This window comes from Numida meleagris, chromosome Z (genome assembly GCF_002078875.1).
Source record: "Numida meleagris isolate 19003 breed g44 Domestic line chromosome Z, NumMel1.0, whole genome shotgun sequence".
Taxonomy (NCBI): Eukaryota; Metazoa; Chordata; class Aves; order Galliformes; family Numididae; genus Numida; species Numida meleagris.
Genome location: NC_034438.1, coordinates 11026295 through 11050158, shown reverse-complemented (window position 1 = coordinate 11050158; position 23864 = coordinate 11026295). Strand labels below are relative to the sequence as shown.

The window sequence follows — 23864 nt, the reverse complement described above, 5'->3', positions numbered from 1 at the left end:
CTAGTTCCTTCAGTCACTTATGAGGATAGGGCATATTCTCCAAGCCCTTCACAAGCCTTGTTGCCCTCCTTTGGACCTGCTCCAGCACCTCAGTGTCCTTTCTGTACTGAGGTGCCCAAAACTGAACACAGTACTTGAGGTGGGGCCTCACCCGTGCTGAGTACAGGGGCAGGATGACTTCCCTAGTCCTGCTTACCACACCATTCCTGATTTTAGATTATTTCTGAACTTTTAGAAAAACTGAATAGATTTGACAAGATCAGTAATTAAATATAACCGGAAACAAATCAAAGTGCTCTGAGGTAACAGACTGCAAAAATTACAATGTTTATTATAGTGCAGATAAAACCAATCTTGAAAGGACTTCAAGTACTTTGGAGTACAGGATTAGAATTCAAAATGAACTTTACAAATTGGAGGGATAGCCTAGGATGAAAAGAACACTACCTAATTAGAATAAATGTTAAGTGCTACACTGCACTGAAATAACACACTGCATAAATGTCACACTGGGAATCATGCTGTCAAAGTAACATTCCTGTTGAAAGGCTTTAGGGATTTTAGTTGATTACGATATCACCAAAAAGTATATGAGAAGAAATTTGAAATAATTTTTGCAGTCTTAATGTTTTGTTGACAGAAAATCTTGGAAGCTGAAGATCTTGAAGGACATATGGAAATTAAGCGAGAATCTTCACAGAGTTAGAAAAATGACCTAAGAGATAATATTAAAAGTCTTCTGCTATTTTCATCTAGAAAAGAAAGACCATGAGAAAATAACAGTAGTTTTTAAATTAAAACAAAGTATTATAAAGAACATAGTAATAAACTCTTCTCCATAGCTAAAATTAGGAAGGATGATACCAGACCATTTTTCTTTTCAGCAAAAATATGTCAGATAGCTATAAAAGAAAAGAGTGGATTATTTCAAAAAACCTATCAAGAAAGAAAGAGAGGTAAATATTGATTACAGATTGTCTGTCTTGGTCCTATTTCACCACAAGTCTTTCAACATCCCTTTCCAACTACTTTTTATGATACTAAGATTTCTCTGGCAAGGGCAGTGTACTCATTATCTTCAAAACTAACACTAAAAATTGTGATGTTGTCCTCATGCATCGCAGAGGTGTCATCAGTATTACAGATTCAAAATATACTTTTATCAGTTACTTCAGATTTCATCTTCTGCTCTTCGATGTTCTAGGTACACATTTCCAAACATTTTCCAATTTCATCATAGCTAGAACGTTCCCGTTTGAAACTTCAAAGGGAAAAATCTGACATTACGAAACTTCAGAGAAAATCCTTGGAAACAGCTATGCAATACATCTAATAAGGCACTCCCTATAATATATATCCTGTTGTTTATTAGATAAAATATAAAGGAACATTTTTGTTATCTGAGAAATCACAAGTGAACATATTTCAATGATTTTTTATCTAATCTACCATATAATACAAGTACTGACCTTTTGTTCTGTAACTATCCCTGTAAGTTAATTCTACTTGTGTGGACTAATACATCGTAATGAGTTATGCATTCAAACATACTCTGTTTCTGACATACACAACTACTTAGACCTAGAAGCAGCATGAATATATATGGAAGATAGAAAGGTTATATTTAAGTAGCACACCTGCAATTAGTAGACTTCCTACACTGAAAGTGGAGTGTTAATCTCAGCATAGAAAAAGATTAACTTAAAGGTGAATGACCTCAAATTTGTTTATCCCAAGTTATTTTTAGTTCATCTTCATTAGCGTTGGGAGAACTAAGAAAAGCCTTTAACACTTTCTTTCTAATTTTCTTTAAACATATTCTGTTGGGATGCTTTTCCATGTCTGGAACTTAGCAAGCAGAAAGTTTCATTTACAACATGAAGATAGTAGCAAATTACAACATCAGAAAATTCTCTGAACATCTCTCATCCACAACTCAAATGTTAGAAAGACAGAGCATTCTTACTGCAGTCCTCACCAAAACATTTTTACATGAATAAGAAATGGTTTAAGCTTTGAAGTATAGTAGTCATATCCTGGTTGCAAGAGTATGTGTTATGGGATGTCTGATTTATGCAAATAATTATCAGCAATGGACTAAAGATCATGTGGGAAGTCTTTTACTATAGGACTTCCTACTATGTAGGAAGGTCTTCTGAAGGACAAGTCTGACGAGAATCTTGAAATGTCATGTTAAAATTTACCCATAAGAGATTTAAAAGTAGTAGTACATACAGATACGGAGAGAAGGTGTTACCCTTAACTCAGAGGCTAAGGATACCAAGCAATCATTTGACAGCAATAATGCACTGCTTTCCCACACATTTATAAAAGAAAATCATGGTTTTCAGAATGAATAAAGCTTCTTGAACTATTACAGATAACAGTTACATTAAGTGGGTATAATGTATCAGTGGCTCGGATTAAATGCAACAATCTGGTAGCTATGACTCATCCCTCTGTTCTGTGTAGACATGGTCACAATGTACTCCATATTTTTTGTTCATTACCTTCAGATTTGTAAGAAATCTAGCAAAGAAGGGTAAGTATAAACAGCGACTGGTGATTCAACAGTGCATAGAGAGAAAAACTATTTTTAAAAATTGTTATACATCATGGAAAAGATTTCACACTCATTAATCTTGTAAGATATGTCGGTAAAGTGTCCATATATGTTACAAGAATGATTTTGAAGAAAAAACTAATAATTCTCATCTAATCACTTCCACACTGACTCTCCAAATCAAACTCAGAGGAGCAATCTGTTCTTTCATTTATCATCATATCATCTGCCTGTAGTCTGCTATTTCTCTGCCAAGTAGTATTCCACAAATGAATATCTTCTTGGGGGTCAAACCTGGTATCTGGAAAATTCATCTGGATTGTCATAAGATCTGTTGTCATACTTTCAGACATTAGTTTAGAGTGCAGATGCGACATGATGAATTTCATTTGACTGAAGCCTCGCTCTGTTTCAGCTGAACTTGCTGGCAGAGTTAGGATCAGATCTACTAATGCCAGGATGTTGGGATACTTCTTTGAATAATATGCATTCACTGAATCCCATCTCAAGGTCTGGATGTTCTGAAATCTATAAAACACAGTAAAAATTATATAATGATACCTCTTGCTAGATGTATTTCCACAGTCCTTTTAAGTAAGTCAATAAACAGGCACAACTGCAGGACCCTTATTACCTGTTATATAGCTCTAATTTCAACATGCTCCATTCAGTTTCAATTTCACTGATTTTCACACTAGCAGCTTCTAGTATGACTTCATAATGTTTACTCAAGACCGATACCTCCTTTTCACCAAATTCTATAACAGAGGGAAAACAAAAATATATCCATTGTTTAAAAAAAATTAGAACGTGTGCTTCTTCAGCAAGCCGTTATCACAGTTCTATACCTTGTTTCATTTTGTCAGGCCATAGTTTAAAACTTCCAATAACAGTTGCTTTCAAGACGTCTTGATTAGCATCACAGAAACAATCACTTAGCCTCTTTACCAAATTACTTAGTACTTTCATTCGTACTGCTGAAATATTTCCATTTCCAACAAGTTTGTGACCATGAAAATGCTGAATGGTCTCCATTAGGCGTTCCTTTGGACCAGCTCTGAAAGATACAGAGTACAAAACAACATATAATACTCTTTTGCTATATTGTAAGAGATTGTGATTCCATTGTTAGAAATGTCAGACCTTGTTTGATACATTTGGAGTGTTTCCACTGTTGACTGCATCGTTGCAAATATATCTGCAATGGAGGAACTGTGATCCAGAGTAACACGTGACAGAATGTTGAGGACATTGATGACATCCAACAAGAAATGGGAAAACTTAACTATGTCCATTTTCAGAAGGAGATATAATAGGCCTTTGACCTTCTGCCTATTTGAGGTCCTTGAATCTCTTTCAGTCTGGAAATCAATATAGAAATAGAATGTGTCAGGTAGGTGGACCAAAGTTAACCATAGCAATTAATTTTTCTGAAACTGACATCCAATTTTTAAATCAGTTACCTTATTCAGATGTAGAACAAATGCAGGATAACCTTTGAGGAGAATCTGTAGAGCTGTCTGTAGGCGAGGAAGCCACCGAGAGCCTCCAATGCGAGATGGAATAGCTGGATGTAACTTGATGGCTTCATATATAGCTTTGAGATTATTCTTATTTAGAGGTGAGTTATGATAGAAGTAATACATAGTTCTCAAGCCATTTGTTAAGCTACTGTATAGCTGAATGTTTTCGAGTGCTCTTTTGTAAGCCAGCCTTAGGCGTTGAGCAAAACAATGCACAGGTTGTACACAAGGTTGAATTTCCCTCACAAGATTAGCCACCTCATCATTTTGACCAATCACGACACCTGTCCCATCACTTCCAAATCCAACTAATTTTCTTGACCAGCCTTGGTTTATTTGTAATGTTTTCTCAATTGCATTTGTTATACTTGAAGCATCATTTTTTTGAACAGGTTGAACCCCAACAATCTGGCAATGAACTCTTCCTTCATTTGCAAAGCGCACATACACAACTGCAGCTGATTTGAATACACTATCTGTGACTTCATCACTAATAAGAGAAAAGAATTTACAATTCTTCAGTTTCTCTTTTAGAGCTTTTCTTTCTTCTTCAGCAATAACATGTATAAATGTTCTTGCTGACTTTTCATTTCTGAATACAGAACCAATGTCCATTCCTTTCACATCATCTAGTTTACACATTGAGTCCAGGTCTGCAAAGGGCTGATCAGATCTAGCAATTGCACAGCATGTTCTAAAAATACTTTCTACTCTTCCTATTGTTATGGAGTTCATACTCTTCAACATCTGCTCAGCAGAAACTGTATTTGGTGAAACAGTACTGGCAGTTTCCATGCAGGTAGCCCAGGCATGAGCTTCACTGTTCTGGTGTGTATTTATAAATTCCAGTTTGAAGTCATCAGTGCCAGAACAAAAATTATGAATGTTTTCCCCCAAGTCCACATTATGCTTGCGACACAACGCACAGAACATTATTCCCCTTTCATCATCATATTTTAACCAGGAGTACTTTGTTAGCCATATTTTTGGAAACTGGCGATTCTTCTTTATTCTTGGATGTTCCAAGTCTTTCTTTTCCTTCCCTCTGTTACCAACTTCTCTCTTGCTAGAAGAATTACTCCTGCCTTTAAATTGCTTCAGTGCTCTTATCGCTATAATTTAGAAAAAAAACAACTACATATAAAACAGTTTTTATTTAATAAATGATTGATTGTACTTTTCATTTTTCTTCCGTATTTATTTTGGTAATTTGGAAATAGACTGTGACTTAAAAGGCCATAAACAGAAACAAGTGAAAATGAGATCTCTGACATCACTTGGGCAGCTCCCAAGACCTTTCTAAGAAATAGTCAGTTTTGATGACAGATTTTTTTTTTTTATTACCAGAGGTCTGCCAGAATTTGCAATGAGTAAAATGCAACAGCATCAAAACCATTTCTGAAATAGAGAAAAACAGTCAGGGAATGGAATTCAGAATTGTCTTTCAGGAAAAATGTCTCCAGAAGATAAAACTGAGGTAACAAACCTGGTAACGATACCCATTATGACTTATACTAAAAGAAAAATTTACTTGGAGCAATTGCAAAAATACATTATCAAATATCTGTCACAGAATGAATAAGATGGTCTACAGCATATTTAAGTGATCTGATGTTCTTAAAGTATATTTACCAGCAGTACAATTTTATTACTGATTTGAGAAAGAGGAACTGCGTAAGTTTCACATTTTGTTTTGAAAATTGAGACAAACTCAAAGCATTGAGGTTATTCTCAATATTGCTCTTCCAAATTGTTATTAAGATGGTCATTCTCACATTTTGTAGTAGCAAATGCCATAAGCTGACATTTTTGAAAATTTTCTGTCTGGAGCTCATGATTCTCCTACTTTTGCCAGGTAATTTAATAATTCTTTTAATATGTAGCTGCAGTAACATCATGACTTTGAAAAGAAGGCAGTTACATAACTTTGACTAATTCCAAGCATAATTGAAGCAATAAAATTTGAAATCTATTTATTGGGAAATAGCAAAAGTAAAGCATGGAGGAAGTGACCTAATAACAACCTTCCATCCTCCTTGCTATGATTTGTGCCTCAAAAGGTACTAATAACATTTAATAACAAATAACAAAGAGGCAAATAACACTTACATTAAGACAATCATAGAATGAAAAGTCAATGTTGGTGCTTTCAAAAGTCTTATAAAAAAGACTCCTTGTCTCTCTTTTTTTTTTTTATTTTTCAATGGGCAAATTTTCATGTATGTGTTATAGAATTTTTGAGAGCTGTTTGTTCCCATGATATAACAAGCATCCTGAAGTGTAATAATATTAAATATATATATATTAGGAACATGCTGTTCAGATACATCTCTGTTATGAGCAGTTCTTTGAAAGGCAACAAAATAATAGAACTAAATACATATGATATGCTTGTCTGTCCCAAATTTAGCAACACAGTAAACCTAAACTGAGATGTTTACAATTAGAAAAAAAAAAATTGTACAGTTTGGTCATTGACTATCTTCTATGATCGACAAATCTGGAATCAGATTAATAAAAATTACTATTCACATCTTAGCAGACCATTTCAGATTTTAAAAAGACATTTTAAGCAATTTTTTGGATATTGGACATAAAAGTTATTGAAGTTTGACTGAAGATTATTACAGACAAATAATCCGTTCTATAATTCAGAATGGAATTGCTCACAAAGATGACTGCTGTGAAAAACACGCGCTTTAAATTCATTTGAGCAATTCAGTTATAAATTGAAGAAAAAAGTCTGGGATAGAACCTATTTTGATCTATCTGGTAATGCAAAACATTACCAAAATTGGATTCTGTTAAGCATGCTTAGAATAATCTTCAGAAATTTCAGATGCATGCTAATTGCATTGACAGTAGATGTGGTCACAGGAAGAATATAGTGCTAAAGAGAATCAAAGGAGATGATATCTAATGGTTAGTTTAATTTTGTTCATAAGAACAGAACACATGCAAAGAGACTGTAGAAGAAAGAAAAAAAACGGTGTTAGCAGCTCCATTTCAGACCAGCCACAGGAGCACATTCCTAAGGCAATATATTAAAACACAGCTAATGAAAGGAGTCAAAGGAGTTAGTGACATTAACAAATATTACTGAGTCACCCTGAATTGTGGCAAAACCAGTCATAATAATAGAAGAAAATGTTTAAATATTTCCTTATCAAATGAAAAACCATATCAGTAGGTAGGAAGGTCCAGCAGAGGTCACATTTTTTGTCCGTCGGTGCTTAGAATGGTGAGTAATATGCCTCCATGGAGAACCAAGTATGCAGGATAGAACAAAGTTGTCTATGATGTATCAGCAGTTCTTAAATACTTTAAATTCCTAGGGAACACAAAACTCTTTATAATTTTTATAAGATTTCCTTAGTTAATACCTAATAATTTTAAATTACATTGATAATCCCATTTTTTTTTTTAATTTAACAATTTGTTATCCATATTTGAAAAGATATCCTTTTGACATTTACCAAATATCCCATGAGGAAACTGGTTGCATGTTTAGTTCTCCTAACCTAATAATCTCTCCTTTTTATTCAGCTTCACTGCCAGTGTGCTGGATGCTTTGTTGTATTTCCTTCTGTTGCTTGATAACAGACTAATGACTAAAGAAGAATATATTTTCTGTTGGGCATTGTATTAAACAAGCGGAGAAAAAAGGATGGAAAGAATTTTTCCTGATTTTCTAAGGGAGGAATGATTTAACTCTTCATGAGGTGTCTTGGTACTGAAGAGGTCCGTTTGTCTTAAGAAATCTGGAATTCTTGGTATGAATGATATAGTCTACTAGCAATAAAATCATTATCTGAGCTTCTATATTTATGGAACTTATTATAAACTTAATCTCAAAAAAACTAAGTCTTACCTTCCAAACTAATTTACAAGAAAAAGTTTCTTTTGTTGCATTGTTTTAGTGTATATAAAATGAAATAGACTATTTTGTAGAAATATTTCATTTGTATTTTTGCTAGATATTACAAACACACAACAAAAACACTTGTTCTCTTCTTGAAAACATTAAGAATCTTATAGATTGTATTAGAAAAAAATTAGGTTAAATATTTTAATTAATGAATAAATTACATGAAAACAGAAAAACTCTCCTAAGGAGAATGACCAGTCCAAATTAGCATCTTGTACAGTGTGTTTTACCTCTATGACACTATCTAATGATTGCAAGTATACAAATTTTTAGTTTCACATGGCATTACATATACAGCATTGCTTGCTACTTTAACCTTTGCAGAGGATTTTGAAATGCTTATACACACACTCTGTACTATGAACAGAATGATAACTGTTCCTCTAAAGGAAAACTCTAAACACTTTTCTGCTTAAAATTTGTTCATTTGTGCATTTGTTCCATGTTGCGGAATTTCTCTATAATATACGTGAAATGAAGGATTAAATTCAACCTCTTTGTGCCTCTGTGGTCTTGTTACATTGGAAGAGCTGGATCCAAAACTGTAAGTACAGGTTTATGTATTCTGTTTCACAGTCTTGTACTAAAGTTATAATTATAATAAGGAACACTGGTAGTAATGAAACCTTCTGTATATGTGCCTAACTACTTGCCATCTCAGTTTAAAACTGCCTTACTTAATTATTATTATTTTGTAATATTTATACAGTAGCATTAATTTTTGATAGAAAGTATTTTTAAATGGCCTAAAGTTCCCGTAACTAAAGAATAGGCAAACAATAAATACACTTGCAAAGGAAAAAATACATATGGGTTAATACTTGCAAATCCCCCCAGACAACTGACACAAACTGACTTGAAGAATATAATACTTAACAGATAGGATAGACCCTATGTAACAGTTTCATAAAAATATTGGCTTCTTCAACAATATGTTTTAAAATAATAATGCTCAGTTACTCACTGAGCTCTGAATCAGTAAATGAGTTAAATACTGGTATTTACAAGATATGATACATAACACTCTTAGAAAAACATATTGTATACAGAGATACTTGTTAGGAGAATATTAAGAACACAGTCTTGAAAATATAAAAAGCCCATCACAAAGACACTAAAAGATTTCAAGTGGTCTGGTATGTCTCATTTTAATATTCTACACTGTGGCTTTTCTTTTAAACTTAGCTCAATCACTAATTGTAGTATGCCTCCTGGCAGTTACTTTAAATTTTAGTTACATAACTAGCAGCTTTTCAGGAGTTAAAAAGAAATTTTTAACTTACCTTTAGGTGCCATTTGTAGTAAATGCTTATGAAATGTGTTAAGTTGTGAAATAGTTAGGGTACTACTTTCACAAGTCTCTATTACTGGAACTTGTGGTGGAGGAACAGTATCAGGAATCAATTTTACATCACTGCTGATGAAGAAATCTGTTTCCTCTAAAGTCATTTCATACTGGATTTTGCTAGAACATTCAATATGGTGCCGTCCTACTTCAACCAGCTTTTCAACACTGCAAAAATATAAATGCAGAAAACAATTTTTTTTTTCATAAAGAATATTAATAACATGCAATTTTTAATGTGTTTATGCTCTGAAGCAAGAATTACAAATCCTTTGTGAATCAGTACTCATCAAAATTGTTATTAAGTGTATTCTTCCTCTGGCAGCAAGAAATTTTAAGACTGATAAGAAATTTAGGCAGATGTTATCCATAGAAGGGACCTGATGGAAAACTATGAAAGGATGAAACTTTTTATTATTAAATTTCATAGAGAGAGAGTATACATGTTCCATTTGTAATCATCCTTTAGAATATCTCAATGCCTTGCCCTCTGCTTTGCCAATAAATAAATCCTAGATAGAGTACCTTCCAGAATAGCATTCTGGAGGGGCTTATGGACTCCTGTTTAAAACGTAATGGCATGACTCATACCATGTAACAGGTGTTGTCTTTGTGTATGTCTTTGGGTGCTACTGTTGTTGTTGGGAGAGCCAACGGAACAAGCTAGGACATAGAGCTCAGCCTCTTTGAGTTACTGCTTGTTGGAGCTTTCACATCCTACATTCCTGTTTCTTGTCTTGGGCCTGCTGTGTAGTGTATCATCTAGCACTGTCCCAGGCATGGTTCAAAAGTTAGTATAAGCCAAAAACACCAAAAACATTTTCCAAAAGGCAAATTGATACCTTTCTTCTGGAGGATAAAATACTTTAATGTTGTGGACATACCCCATTCTGTGCCAGATGGCCTAAGGGTCATGTAGTGGCCCCAAACATATTGTAATTACTAGGACAGAAAAATAGCCAAGGTTATGATTTTTTTTTTTCAATCAACCTTGAAATATTTTCGATAACATTATTATAACATGGTGGTTATAATAGCAGGTAGAGCTTTCCAGCATGTGTAAAGTACAGGAAAAAAAAACGCAAAAAAACCAACCCACAACCCAAAAGTGACAGAAGCCACTGAAATGGTGATACTGCTAAAAAAAAACCAACAGAATGTCAGGTGTCTTGTGATGCTCATAAATCTTCTAAATCTCTAGTCTGGAAAAACAGAAGAACTGGTGTAATACCTCTAGTATTGTCAGCAGAACCTGCTAATCATCCAAGAAACACATCGTTAGTATTCAGCTACTTCAGTTAAAATTAAATTCTAGCTCATGAAATGAAATTATTACCTTCTACATATATTTTGCTTATTATTTGTTTCTACATAAACATCTTTTCTAGCCCTTTATTTTAAAAATATATTCCTGTTCAAAATTGGATATATATTACCTGGACATTTCTGCTAGGAACCTTGCTCCAAGCCAGTTTTCCATATCTTTATAAGCTTCTACTGCTTTCATTGTCATCTCTTCAACAAATGCTAAAGCTTTTTCTTTTATAAGTTTTAGTCGAGTTTTTGTGGCTTTCTCTGTTAAAATATTATTATTATAAGCAGTTATTATTTATAACATTTTGAAGAAAACAGTTTTAAGCATCTGAAGTTTAACATAATAATCTGTATACAGGCAGCAAAATATTTTTTTAGGTTCTCAGAATTTTGAATGACTAACTTTTCAGAATCATCCTAATTGCACCATGTGTTTTACAAAAGTGTGTATTCAATACGCATTAGAATTCACAAGGTAAAAAATATCCTGAGAAAACTAATGCAGAGCTTCAGGGGATGTTTAAGCATACATGACATCAAACTAAACAAATGCTACATAGCAATCAGATCTAGAAGCTTAACGATGTGTGCGTATCATGTTACAGATAAATTTTAAAGAGAACATTTCTAAGTCATTATATGTTAATCATGATAAAAATATTTTCTTTTCTTCTTTCTTCTTCTTTCCCCTAACTTCCAGCTGTTTAAAATCAAGCTCATTGTTTGGCTGTTTGTTTGTTTCTTGAAGCTTCCTACACATGACTACTTTAAATCTCAGGTTGCATTAGAAAAGAGTTTGGTTAATGAGCACTAAGAAAATAATCTCTACCAAAATTATGCTAAGCATTCAGATTAAAATTCTAAAAACACTGAGAATTTCTAAATTCAGAATGGGAAGAACTGAGAGTCTCTCACTGAGACAATAATATAGAAAACAAGTAGAAAGGAAAAGATATTGGTACAATGTCCAAGGAGAAAAGGATATCAAGTGGATGAAAAGACAGCTAAGGTAATGTATTGACAGAGACACAAAACAGGCACTGAAAGACATTAAGACCCTTAGAAAAGAAGAATAAGAGAAGAGTACCAGAAGCTATGTATTATTATCAATCTTGAAAATAAGAAAATTCAGTGTTCAACTTTGTTTTAATCAGTATTTAACCTTCTATACTGCAGAAACTTGACTATCACAATACCTAAATTAGGAAGAATGATCACCACAAAATAGAAACATACCCTCATGTTTCAGGGCAGCAAAGTATTCTTGCTGTATTTTAAGTGTCAATTTTTGTTTTTTTAATTCTTCAGAGGTTAAAGGAACTGGACTGTCTTCAGCCACAGACGCAGTAGAAAGAGGTCCTGCAGAAAGATAGTCTCCCTCAAAATCTTTGGACTTTGATGGCAGATTTGTGTCTGCACACATGCATTCACAGGACATTTTTGAAATGTTACTTTCCATCTTACTTGATATGATCCTTTATGAGCATACAAATACAAGACTCAGATGTCCTATGTTAATGTAACAGCTAGATTTCTTCAAATCTGATCTACATTTGCAAGATGCTAAGACTGCACAAAACTACTCCAACATATTCATTTGTTTTAAAAATGGCTAAACAACACTCTAAAATGTATTTATGAATGGAATATCATTACTGAATACTTATGCCTCTGCTGTGAGTCAAAATAGATCCGTTGACCTTAAAATCTACCACTTTATAACAACTTGCACATAAACAAGTTTATTCTGAGTGAGACTGTTCCTTCTGGAGTTAATCTTGTTTTAACCTACATAGCTATGCACAGATCTTTTAAAAGTAGTATTTTATCATGTTGTTTTTGAAAGTTGCATGAAATTATGCATGAAAGATTTCACATCAGCTTTCTAAGTTCCATTTTGACTATTAATTCCTAGATAATAGCAACAATATCACATATAATTAAAGAAACCCAACACTCATTCAATGGCTTCTGCATTCCTTTATCAGCATCAGCTTTTCACACTTTGATATCACATTTAACATTTCAAGGAAGAAATTAAATGAAAATTAAATATCATAGGTTATCCCTTTCCATATGAATGTCATATCTCCATTTCAGTAATTTCAAACAGTCCTATAACAAAGTCAGTATTTCAAATACCTTTCTTTTTAGTAGGTGATTTGGGAGATTTTTTGGTGCCTTTGGCATCCTTCTCAGTAGATTTGCCTGACATTGTCTGAGAAGACTTCAGATCTTCTTTCACTTCTAGCTCCTTTTCTCCTTCTTCCTTCATCTCTTTTGATTGTACTTCAGCTCTAACCTTCACAGCATTTTCACACAGTCAAATATATGTAATTGATATTATGCAATTATTGTTTTAATTAGCCTAAATTTACTGCAACTACTTGCCATGACATACATACGAGATATTGTAAATACTAAATTGACTACATTCTGATTATTTATTAAAAATAAAATTGTACAGGAAAAATTCAACCCAAAAACAGTAGTTTTAATTCTTGTAACCTCACTAATGTCACTGAAGGAAAAAGTGTGAAATGTAAGAATCAGATGTGAAATTTAAGAATGTAAGCAAAGTAACATTACAGTTAAACCGTAAGAGTGAAAAAGACTATGTGTTTTAAAATGATCAAAATGAAAAGAAAAAACAACCTTAGAACCAACCATTTGAAAACCAATATAATTTACTTTTAATTATGTATAAAAGAGAATGTAACCACAGCTTTTGAAGTTGTGAAAGTTTTGAGTAAAAGTTACATCCAATGATTAAATGTGTCCTTCTTCTCATCTTTATATTGAGGAATAAGGGAAAAGTTTATCATGGAAAAAGCAGATATATAGAGCCAACATTCAAAGTATTTTTGAATGAAATGAAATTTGAAATAGAAATTTGAAATTTAAAACTGAAATGAAATTTGCAGAATGAAAGGTTCCATTGGAAATACAACGGCGCTGAAGATCTGATAATACACAGATCTAACATTTTTCTTATAGAAATGCAAATATTTTCAATGGAAATATAGCAGATGAGGTTAACTTGAGGCATAATCATTACCAGTTGAAAACTGTTCTGTGATTCAGTAATAGACGTGAAACTAAGATTCACATTGTAAAGCATGTCTAGGCTACACGCATGCTGAATAGAAGGCCTTGACTGTCTTATCCATAGATATTTATTTAAATAAAACAGTCCCTACCATATCTGATATTGCTGTTACTGCTGTTTGCCATGTATCAGAAATAAGATTTTCATCTTTCCCAAAAGTGACCAACATATCTTCAGAATTCTCATCCTTAACACTCTTCAGTAGTGTTCCCTTGCTTTTTGACTTGGTAATATTTGTTTCCGGTGAAGGCAGTTTATAAGAAACTAGAGGAATCCTGAAAAATAAAATATAAGGCATAAATCACTTCCTCTTTCGTAAAGAGGTAATTTATAACTACATTGGAGAATATGTCAGGAGAATGAAAACGCTACTTTCAAAATTTGGCACAGTAACAGAAAAAGGATGAACCTACCTTATGACCAAAAGTGGTAAAATGCAAGGATTACAGGAAAATTGGCTAGTTTAAAGACAGAAGCTAAGGATTAATAGCAGATGGATAAAACCATGTCAAATGACTGTGTGATTTGATGATATTCCAAATGAGCTAGATGCATAACCTCATTACTTTCTAAATGAACTGTAAGTATTGAAAAAGGTGTTACTATTGACAGCATTTTTGATATCGTGAAATTATTTAACAGCATCCCTTACCTTTAATGTAGAATTCAGTTCAGTGAGTCTTTCTAGGCTGTTCTGATTTGTATTTGTTATTACTTGAGTCATTTAATTATGTTTGTCTGTGCAAATTTAAAGCCTGTCTATGTTCTAAAATAATACTTAACTTAGTTACGTCATAACCGTGCTGAAAGCTGTCAGCAGTACAGAGGGAAGATTTCTAAGGCAGCTTTTAAAATGCTTTATAATTCAGAGATTTACTAGTGAAAATGATGAGGATAAATCAGTCAAAAATTAAGGATAAATTAAAACTATAAGATGATTCAAGATCAATCATTTAACTATAATCACTATTTAAAAAATCTTATTTCCCTATCCTTTGAAATATATCCACATTTATTTCCACATATACCCACAAAGCTATGAGTGCATTATAATTGTTGATATTTGTATAATTAATAACGTATTTCTACCTCCTTGATTCATTCTGATCTTCTTTCTGCTTTTTGTCAATAATATCTAGCAGTGGGAGTCTAGTAAAATCTAGTCTGTCTTCTGTTGGAATTTTTCCTTCCATTGCTCTATAATAGTCGTGAAGAAGTCTCTTTGTATCTTGGAAACGATCCACTTCAACCTCAATAGGAAAGGACAGAAAGACTAACTTTCAAAACAAGTCCTATTACATTTTTAAATACATGACGGTGAAAGCAATTCCAAATAATAAGAATTACAGGGAGAACAACAAACAACTACCTTTGTTTGAATTTTTATAGTGTACTTAATGCATTTTTTTACTCGCACCAATAACGTCTTCAAAATTTACATTCTTAGTTTTCATATAAGTATTTCTAAGGATAATAAAAATCTTGATAGAATACGAATAAAAATTTATGATAAATAATGTTTGACACATTATATTTAAATATATTATATTTGGAAGTATATTTATTTCTATACTAGCAATTATATCAGTACCTACAAATTATAGAAATTTCTTCATTTAAAATAATTAAAATCCTCAATGACATAAAATAAAGAGTTAAGTGAAGCAGAAAACTATGTAAAAAGCCATACAGTTTATCCTGGTCAAAGAAATCAACAGGCTTTGCAGAGCTACGTATCTAGAAGATCTTTTTCTGCGAATTCTCTCAGGAGAAATCAAGTAAGATTCAAAAAACATTTAACACCTGTCATGTTTTGATTTATTGATACAGACAAGTGTTAGCTTCTAACTGTCAAAACAGTACTAAATATTCATGGGAAAATGCACAAAACCACATTCACAAAACAAAGAATAAAACCTTTGTGGTGTAAAACAGCTCCTAGCCTTCTCCTAAGGAGAAAATATCTTCTATTATGACAGTGCACAGAGAGTGGTGGAAAGTAATCTGATTTAACCTTGCTAAAGTTATGACATTCTTAAGCAGAATTTATACAAATCTATAGTTTATACAGTAACAGAACCACATGGTGAATACATTTAACTTCCCACAGAAAAACCCACAAGACCAAGGAAGTCTATTTTTGACCATTTCTCAAACAAAACCATAACTTAAAGACGTAGTTTGCATTTTTAGTTCTGTAGTTTCAGTATTAATTATTCATTTAATTATTTAATTTGGGAAATGTGTACCAGGTTATGAAAGTAAAAAAAGTATGGGTCTTTTGCAGAAGGAAAACATTATATATTTTTAATACATTTGTCTTCTCAAATGGCTCTTCTGCCACTGATTGAAATTCAGTGATGTCATTTTGCTTATTTATGTCTATACTTTAAGATAAAGGTTTTAAACAGACAATCATAGAAGAAGCCTAATTACAGGATAGCAAGCAATTATTTGAAATTTGACTTTTTTTTTTTTACCCAATGGCCTTAGTCTTTATTTATGGCATTATTTAGGCTCTTTTAAAATAGAGTTAGTCATTTTCATGCTATTGCAGATGAATATATCACAAATTTTACTTAGATTACTCTAACACACATCTGGGATGGAAGAGATGTTCCCTTGTTTGATAAGCCTAGAAAAAAAAGACAGAATTAAAAGCCATGGAGCCTAGCCAAAGGTGGTTAGGACTGATTTTTCAGCCAAATTACCATAACACAGCATGTGTTTAAAACACTTTTTTCATTGCCTTCTTCAGAGTTGCCAAAACTTTCACGAGAAGGTCACTCCATTTACAGACAAGCCTGTCCAGTCCATTCCAGTCCATTCCATCCCATCCCATTCCATAGTCCAATTTATACACCTACAATGGCAGTCACAGGGAAATAAATCTTACTTTACTTCAGGAGCTGAAGTAATTCATGGTCTGGCTGAATGAGAGGAAAGACAATGTGGGGAAGGAGAGATCCAATAAAGTGAAGATGGTTTCATGAAAAAGGTACTTGTGAAAGAATTGAATTTTCTCAAGAAAAACTAACACAATTTTCTCAAAAAAAAATTCCTTGCAACTTTTTCTTTTTAGACTACAGGTAAAATTTCAAGCTACAACTGATATAATTTTTTTATTTGGGAAATACAAGACAACCTTAGCAGCAAGTAGGTCTACAACAGCAGTAAATTTTGTAATCCATAAAAAAGAGCTGATGTAAATAGAATCATAGAATCATAGAATTGCTCAGATTGGAAAAGACCTTCAAGATCATCAAGTCCAACTACAACCTAACCATACTACCCTAACTCTAACAACCCACCGCTAAATCATGTCCCTGAGCACCACATCCAAACGGTTTTTAAACACATTCAGAGATGGTGACTCAACCACCTCCCCGGGGAACCTATTCCAGTGCTTAACAACTCTTTCTGTAAAGAAGTTTTTCCTGAGATCCAACCTAAACCTCCCCTGGCGCAACTTGAGCCCATTTCCCCTTGTCCTGTCACCTGTCACCAGTGAGAAGAGACCAGCCTCATTCTCGCTGCAATCACCTTTCAGGTATTTGAAGAGAGCAATAAGGTCCCCCCTCAGCTTCCTCTTCCCCAGACTAAACAGCCCTAGTTCCTTCAGTCACTTATGAGGATAGGGCATATTCTCCAAGCCCTTCCCCAGCCTTGTTGCCCTCCTTTGGACCTGCTCCAGCACCTCAGTGTCCTTTCTGTACTGAGGTGCCCAAAACTGAACACAGTACTTGAGGTGGGGCCTCACCCGTGCTGAGTACAGGGGGAGGATGACTTCCCTAGTCCTGCTTACCACACCATTCCTTATACAAGCCAGGATGCCATTGGCCTTCTTGGCCACCTGGACACACTTCTGGCTCTTATTCAGCTGACTGTCCATCCGCACACCAAGGTCCCTTTCCGTCAGGCAGCTTCCCAGCCACTCCTCCTCAAGCCTGTAGGATTGCCTGGGGTTGTTGTGACCAAAATGCAGGACCCAACACTTGGCCCTACTGAAACTCATACAGTTTACCTTGTTCCATCAATCAAGTCTATTCAGGTCCCTCTGTAAAACCTTTCTACCCTCTGGCAGATCAACACTCCCTCCCAACTTGGTGTCATCTGCAAACTTACTGAGGGTGCATTCAACTCCCCTCATCAGGATCATTGATAAAGATGTTGAATAGAAGTGGCCCCAGTACCGAGGCCCTGGGGGACAACCCTTGTGACCGGCCACCAATTGGATTTAACTCCATTGATCACAACTCTTTGGGCCCGGCCATCCAGCCAGCGTTTCACCCAGCAGACTGTATGCCCATCCAAATCAGGGGCAGCCAGGTTCTCCATGAGGATGTTTCAGGGGACAGTGCCAAAGGCTTTACTGAAGTCCAAACAGACCACATCGACAGCCTTACCTTCATCCACTAAGCAGGTCACCATGTCATAGAATGAAATCAGGTTTGTCAGACAGGATCTACCATTCATGAACCTATACTGACTGGGCCTGATCCCCTGGTTGACCTTTAATTGGTCCATGATGGCTCCCGAGATTATCCGTTCCATAACCTTCCTTGGCACTGTGGTGAGACTGATAGCTCTGTAGCTACCAGGATCGTCTTTCTGGTCCTTTCTGAAGATGGGCGTCACATTTTCCAGTTTCCAGTCCATGGAGACATCCCCAGTTAGCCAGGACTGTTGAAGGATGGTGGAGAGTGGCTTGGCAACCACATCTGCCAACTCCCTCAGCACTCTAGGGTGCAATCCACCTAGACCCATGGACTTGCGTGCATCCAGTTTTTGGAGCAGGTCCAAAACCGTCTCAACATGGATCATGCAGGGCCTATTCTGTTCCCCATCCCCATCTACCAGCGCAAGGGGCTGTGTGCCTGGGGAGCAACTAGTCTGACTAATAAAGTCTGAGGCAAAGAAGGCATTAAGTACCTCAGTCTTATCCTGATCCTTGGTCACCGTGTTGTCCTGTTCATCCAACAAATATGACTACAGAAGTATGAAGAATTCTAACATCTCTGTTATGAAACTCAGAAAATTCACTGGATTGTGAGAACTGAAAAAGCAGCACTATGCATTGCAGATTGAAAATGCATGACAGTGGACAACAATAATTGTATTTTTCTTAAAGTTTTCTGCCTGTTAAATGGTTAAACACATGCAATGCCATCTACTCCTGGTCTCTAGACTAAATGTCTCTAGACACTCTAGGTAAAATTAGAAGAAGCATGAGCATTTGCTCATCTAATTCTTAATCCCTAACATGTTCAGAGCCAAACACATGAAACTCCTCTGAGGCTTACTGTCTTCCAAATCTCATTCATTGTCTCCTTCCACTGCAGACTCCATAGTAGAACTCTGTACCATACCTGCATAAGTGAAAAAAAATGGTTTATTGCAATCCCCTTATGATCTCGCAACCAGCCATCATTCATGACATCAGTACGTTCCTGTTCTGCTTCTTCCCTTCTTTTATCACAGATATCCCAGAGAAGATCTCTTAAGTCCTAAAACACAAAATAAAATATGAGGAATAACTATGAAAAAATGTAAATACATTTTTTTACTATTAAAAACTATATTTTTGCCTGTGCATGAGACATATTCTCATTTATTGTAGATGTTGCTTTTTCTAAATTGTTATAAATGTCAAAGCCTGGTCCAAGAGTTACTTGCTTACAGAGAGATGACAGAAAGCAGCTTTACAAATGTGCCAGACAAAAGAATCCAGAGGTCTATGACAAATATACAGGACAGAGCTAAGCTGCACTGCTTTCCCCAGGCAGAGAGCTATCTAAGCTAGACAAAGAATTAGAACACAAATAGCTAAGCTCATAACAGTACCGGCAATTTTCCACTTAAATGGTTTGATAACTAATGCAAATATAAGAAGAAAGGGGATGTGCAATACAAACAATTCTGAGAAAATTGCGTCACAGTTTAAACATTCTTCTATTTACAAGGCTCCATTCCATTTTTGTTTTAACATGGATAGTGGTTCAAAACTAAGGGCTTTTCAGCCATTAACTATTTCTGATACCACTGTGGTTCACTGTCAGCAGTGAAGGCCTAGCAAGAACATAACATGCACACAGACCCTGTTCCCCACTGCTAACTCTGCATGGAAGCAGCATGACAGACCTCTATGTAATATGAGGAGACAAGAAAAGAGGAGCATTGTTAAATGCAATGGTATGCTTAGATGAACTGTCTCTTGGGCTCCAAGCTTTTTATCCTACCTGAACTGTTCTGGAATAAAGAGAAAATGTCTCCTAGACTACTGCCCCTACAATGATGAGGTCAGGCATCAGTCGGTAAGTAATTCTATATTCACCAGGTCTTGGTCTCAGTCTAAAAGGCCAGATCCTTTTTCTCCCACTGTGCCCAAAATCCTCTGCTGGACAAGAGCCATGGGTGTTGCTGACAAAGTAATAGTCCTTGAGCTACAGTACAAATCAGTAGCATAGACAGAAGGAAGCCAAAGAGAAGGCTCTCAGATATTCAGAGTTGTCCCATTCTGTAGGATATATACATAAGGATCTACTACTGAATAAAAAGGTGTAAGAACAAAATTTCGATGTTTCACAGACACAAAGAACACAAACTGATAATTGTGTTCCTTCCAGAACCTTCCTAAGATATGTAATGAGAAGCATTTTATTCTTTGTCCTCATCTTTCTCAGGTCTGTTACTGATTTACTGTAAGCAGTGAAGAAAGATGGAAAGGGAGGTGGTGTGCTATCTTCTTCTGGGAGAGGATAAACACATGTTTTATATATTTCTTTTCTGCTCTCACCATTCTTTCTCCTTGCAAGGTGAAGCAGCTTCTCCAGCCTTATTTCCTTGTACTCTGGATGAGAGAAAAACTAAAATGGATGCACATGTTAAGTTGTCCCCTAATTGGAACAAGGGATGTAGTGGGCTGAAATGACTAACCATGTTAGTTGACAGCAATGTTGTGAAAGGAAAGTGGGAGAAATAGCTAAAAGATGGTGTAACAGAGATAGGTTTTATCCACTGTGATTCTGTAATGAGATTAGATGACAAAGCTTTGCACGTCAAAGCTTTGGTCTTTAGACCTGTGGGGGATTTTTCACACATGACAAGTTGGGGTGTATTTTACATTATTCTTTTCAAGACAGAGAAATTTGGTTTCTAGTTTTCACAGCTTGCATGGTGTTCCAGCAGGATGACATAGTTGAACAATCTTGGAAAGCTGAAACGTTAGAGGAAAAACATTCCATTGATTTGACAGATTTTAATTCTTTTAATTTCCTCTCTCTCCCTTTCTAATATCAAGGAAGGATGGATGACAGAATTCTCACACTGGAAGAGGTACAATGGGCAGGCTTAAAGGCGCAGAGGAAGCACCATCTTCACATTCACCAAAAGGTTTGAGATTCACAAGTACTAAAATGAGTCATTTGGAAACAGAACTCCAGATAGTAATATATTGGCTACAAACTTCCTTACTGTCCTTATTACAATGTCTGAAGCTCACTGCTTCAATGTCCAGATTAATATAGGATTGTTTCCTCTTAGCCTAATTTGAAATGGACAATGTCAAACATGGATCTCTGTTATGAGTGAAAAGCCAAATATTTTAGCTTTCTAAAACATAAGACAGAGGGATGCCAGTGTTTTTTATATGTGCACTTAGAGGAAATCAGGAACATGGACGATGATTTTTAAGTCCTCTAATATTAACTTATTGAAATAATGCTATAGAAAAGGAAGTGTAATGCTTTTTCCATTTTAGTGAATTCATCTGTGATTCTGTGGGAAAAGATGCTGTATTGATGCAAAGCATCTGAAGCTATGTGCTGGGAAAATGCTCAAGAGTAACTATGTGGTGCCTCAAGGAGCAGAAGGACCAGATAGCGGAAGGAGACATGATCATAAGACTGCAGAAGAATGGACAATGGACTGTCGTATATGATGGACTTTGCAGAGACCAAACAATTATGAGTAATATCACTAATCAGTAACTGTAGCAAGTAATAAGTGATGTAATGTGTGCAGAGAAAAGTATATAACTTGTTATTAGCAAACTAACAGTTGGCATTGCAGTACATCATATTGGTGTATCTCTGCTGTCTGGGTCTTGCACGAGGAATATGTGGTGCTACTTGGGGAGCGACATGATTCCACCAATATTACTTTCAATCAACAATGTATCTGGTTGTTTTTTTCCTCTTTTCTGGGATCACTTCCTGACGTGATTTCAACAGCAGAAGTATGCTCCTTGTGAAAGCAATATAGAATAGCATAGAATTTTGTTTATGTCTGTTCTAGAGTGGAAGTCTGATAAATTCAAAGATATCTCCACTTCCTGCCGGTATTTAAATAAGCCCTGAATTTATTAGAACCTGCTATGGATTTCTGTGAAGAAGAGCTCTCAGGACACACATGAGAGCAAACATTTACCTTCAACAAAACATTTCATAAAAATTTTCTTGTACTTTGTATGGATCAGTTTTAGAAGGCATATATTAACATAACTCATTTACAGAACATTTATCTCATATCTCACTTATCACTGACAGGATTTGTTGAAAGGTGATATGAAAGACCAAACCTATGAGTAAAATCTCTGAAAATCATAAAATGTAAAGAAAAAGAAAGAGGAGAAATACGTGTTCTACAAATGCTTGTTCTACAGTGTGCCAGAATACTACGAAATAACCTAAAGAAAGAAGCAAGGCATAAGCAAGATATGGCCAAAAATACAAAGGAATAGTTGTGAAGCATCCCCTTTGTATAACTGGAAGTTAGATAGCTTAAGAGGAGTGGCAAAAATGAAAAAAAAAAAGTAAATAATACTATCATGTTACATCAAGATTGTATACAGTCAACTAATACTTTAGGGCCTGTTATTTCTTCTTCAGTTTACTTACAGTTACTCTTTGGTGTAGTTCTGCTTTTGTTTCCTCATCTTCCCTCAGATCATCAGAAATTGAATTAAAATCCGATTGCCACTGGGATACAAACTCCTGCTTAAGATCAGGATGCTTTAAATAATCTTGGAATTTTTTTCTGTAAATTATGGTAAAACTAATGTTACAAGACAGATAGAACACCAGAGAAAAATGTAAAATACAGATACTGAAGTACTAAGCCATTTCTACTTACCTAATATCTGCTAAGTAATATATCATAGAGTACTGTTCATCCCTTAGACATCTCAGGATAGTTTTGATGGTATTCATATATACATTTTCTACCATTTCCCAATAAGGAACTAAAAAATCAGGTATCTCCTGTGAATATTTTTAAAAACATCAAAATTAGTACATTTCTTGGTAACTCATTTAGACGCATCATTAGCAAATATAAGATTATTTCATGATATCATACTACTGACTACTTTCATTTGGTATTTTGTTTTAGAACCATTTTCAGCTAATTATAAACACTGTACCGACAAATAGGTTAACCTATGCATTTCTTTGAAAAAAATGTGTCAGAATTCAAAATGAATGGGAAGTTCCCCGAAAATACTGCTGATATCTGTGTTTTTTGATACATCCATAAATTCAGTGAAGAAGGATGAGTAGTTAGGCAGCACACAACTGTTTAAACTAGTAAAAATTAAAAGTGACTGTCAAGTGTTTCAAAAGTGACATTTTACTAACTGACTGTCAAAAAATGCCAAAGAAGTCCATGGCAAGCAGAAACCCAACAAGCTGAGTTGCAGACTTTAATCACTCAGAAAGAGATTCACAGCATATGCCGGTTAACTGCAGTCAAAAAGTCAAAACTGGTAAACATAAGGAAAAGAAATATAGAACAAAATACAAAGCATCATTAAGAATCCTTCAAATCTTTATCTCAGTTACTGCATGCAGTCCCATCTCCCCATCCAAAAAACAAATCAGTAAAACTAGAACAGAGAGACCAAAAGGCAAAAGTCACGACTGAATATATTGAACTGCTTCTGCATGAGTAGAGTTAAATACTTTGTCTGGATTTGAAGAGCAACACTGAGAATGAAGGAGGGGTACGTGATAGATGCCAGCAGCAACCCATATCTTCACAGGTGAAACAGAATTATGATGTACATATAAAATTATCTCAGGAAT

At 34.9% G+C, this 23864-nt stretch overlaps 1 protein-coding gene across 13 annotated transcripts in view; it reads right to left on the bottom strand.

Moving 5' to 3' along the window:
* SPEF2 (sperm flagellar 2) overlaps nucleotides 1-23864 on the bottom strand; it is a 59157-nt gene that overhangs the window by 4496 nt on the left and 30797 nt on the right. For 7 of the 13 annotated variants that reach the window (XM_021379302.1, XM_021379306.1, XM_021379304.1 and 4 more), the window contains 14 exons: nucleotides 22915-23042; nucleotides 22680-22836; nucleotides 19152-19289; nucleotides 14872-15032; nucleotides 13874-14057; nucleotides 12816-12975; nucleotides 11910-12032; nucleotides 10796-10934; nucleotides 9298-9527; nucleotides 4027-5198; nucleotides 3707-3924; nucleotides 3412-3620; nucleotides 3198-3321; nucleotides 304-3091 (listed from right to left, as the gene is read on the bottom strand). In XM_021379302.1, the coding sequence (XP_021234977.1) occupies nucleotides 2716-3091; nucleotides 3198-3321; nucleotides 3412-3620; nucleotides 3707-3924; nucleotides 4027-5198; nucleotides 9298-9527; nucleotides 10796-10934; nucleotides 11910-12032; nucleotides 12816-12975; nucleotides 13874-14057; nucleotides 14872-15032; nucleotides 19152-19289; nucleotides 22680-22836; nucleotides 22915-23042 (3519 nt within the window). In that variant the 3' untranslated portion in view covers nucleotides 304-2715. Of the gene's footprint in view, nucleotides 1-303; nucleotides 3092-3197; nucleotides 3322-3411; nucleotides 3621-3706; nucleotides 3925-4026; nucleotides 5199-5300; nucleotides 7435-9297; nucleotides 9528-10795; nucleotides 10935-11909; nucleotides 12033-12815; nucleotides 12976-13873; nucleotides 14058-14871; nucleotides 15033-16493; nucleotides 16646-19151; nucleotides 19290-22679; nucleotides 22837-22910; nucleotides 23043-23864 lie in introns of those variants that run through there. The other 6 variants (XM_021379305.1, XM_021379303.1, XM_021379312.1 and 3 more) reach the window with 6 other exon arrangements.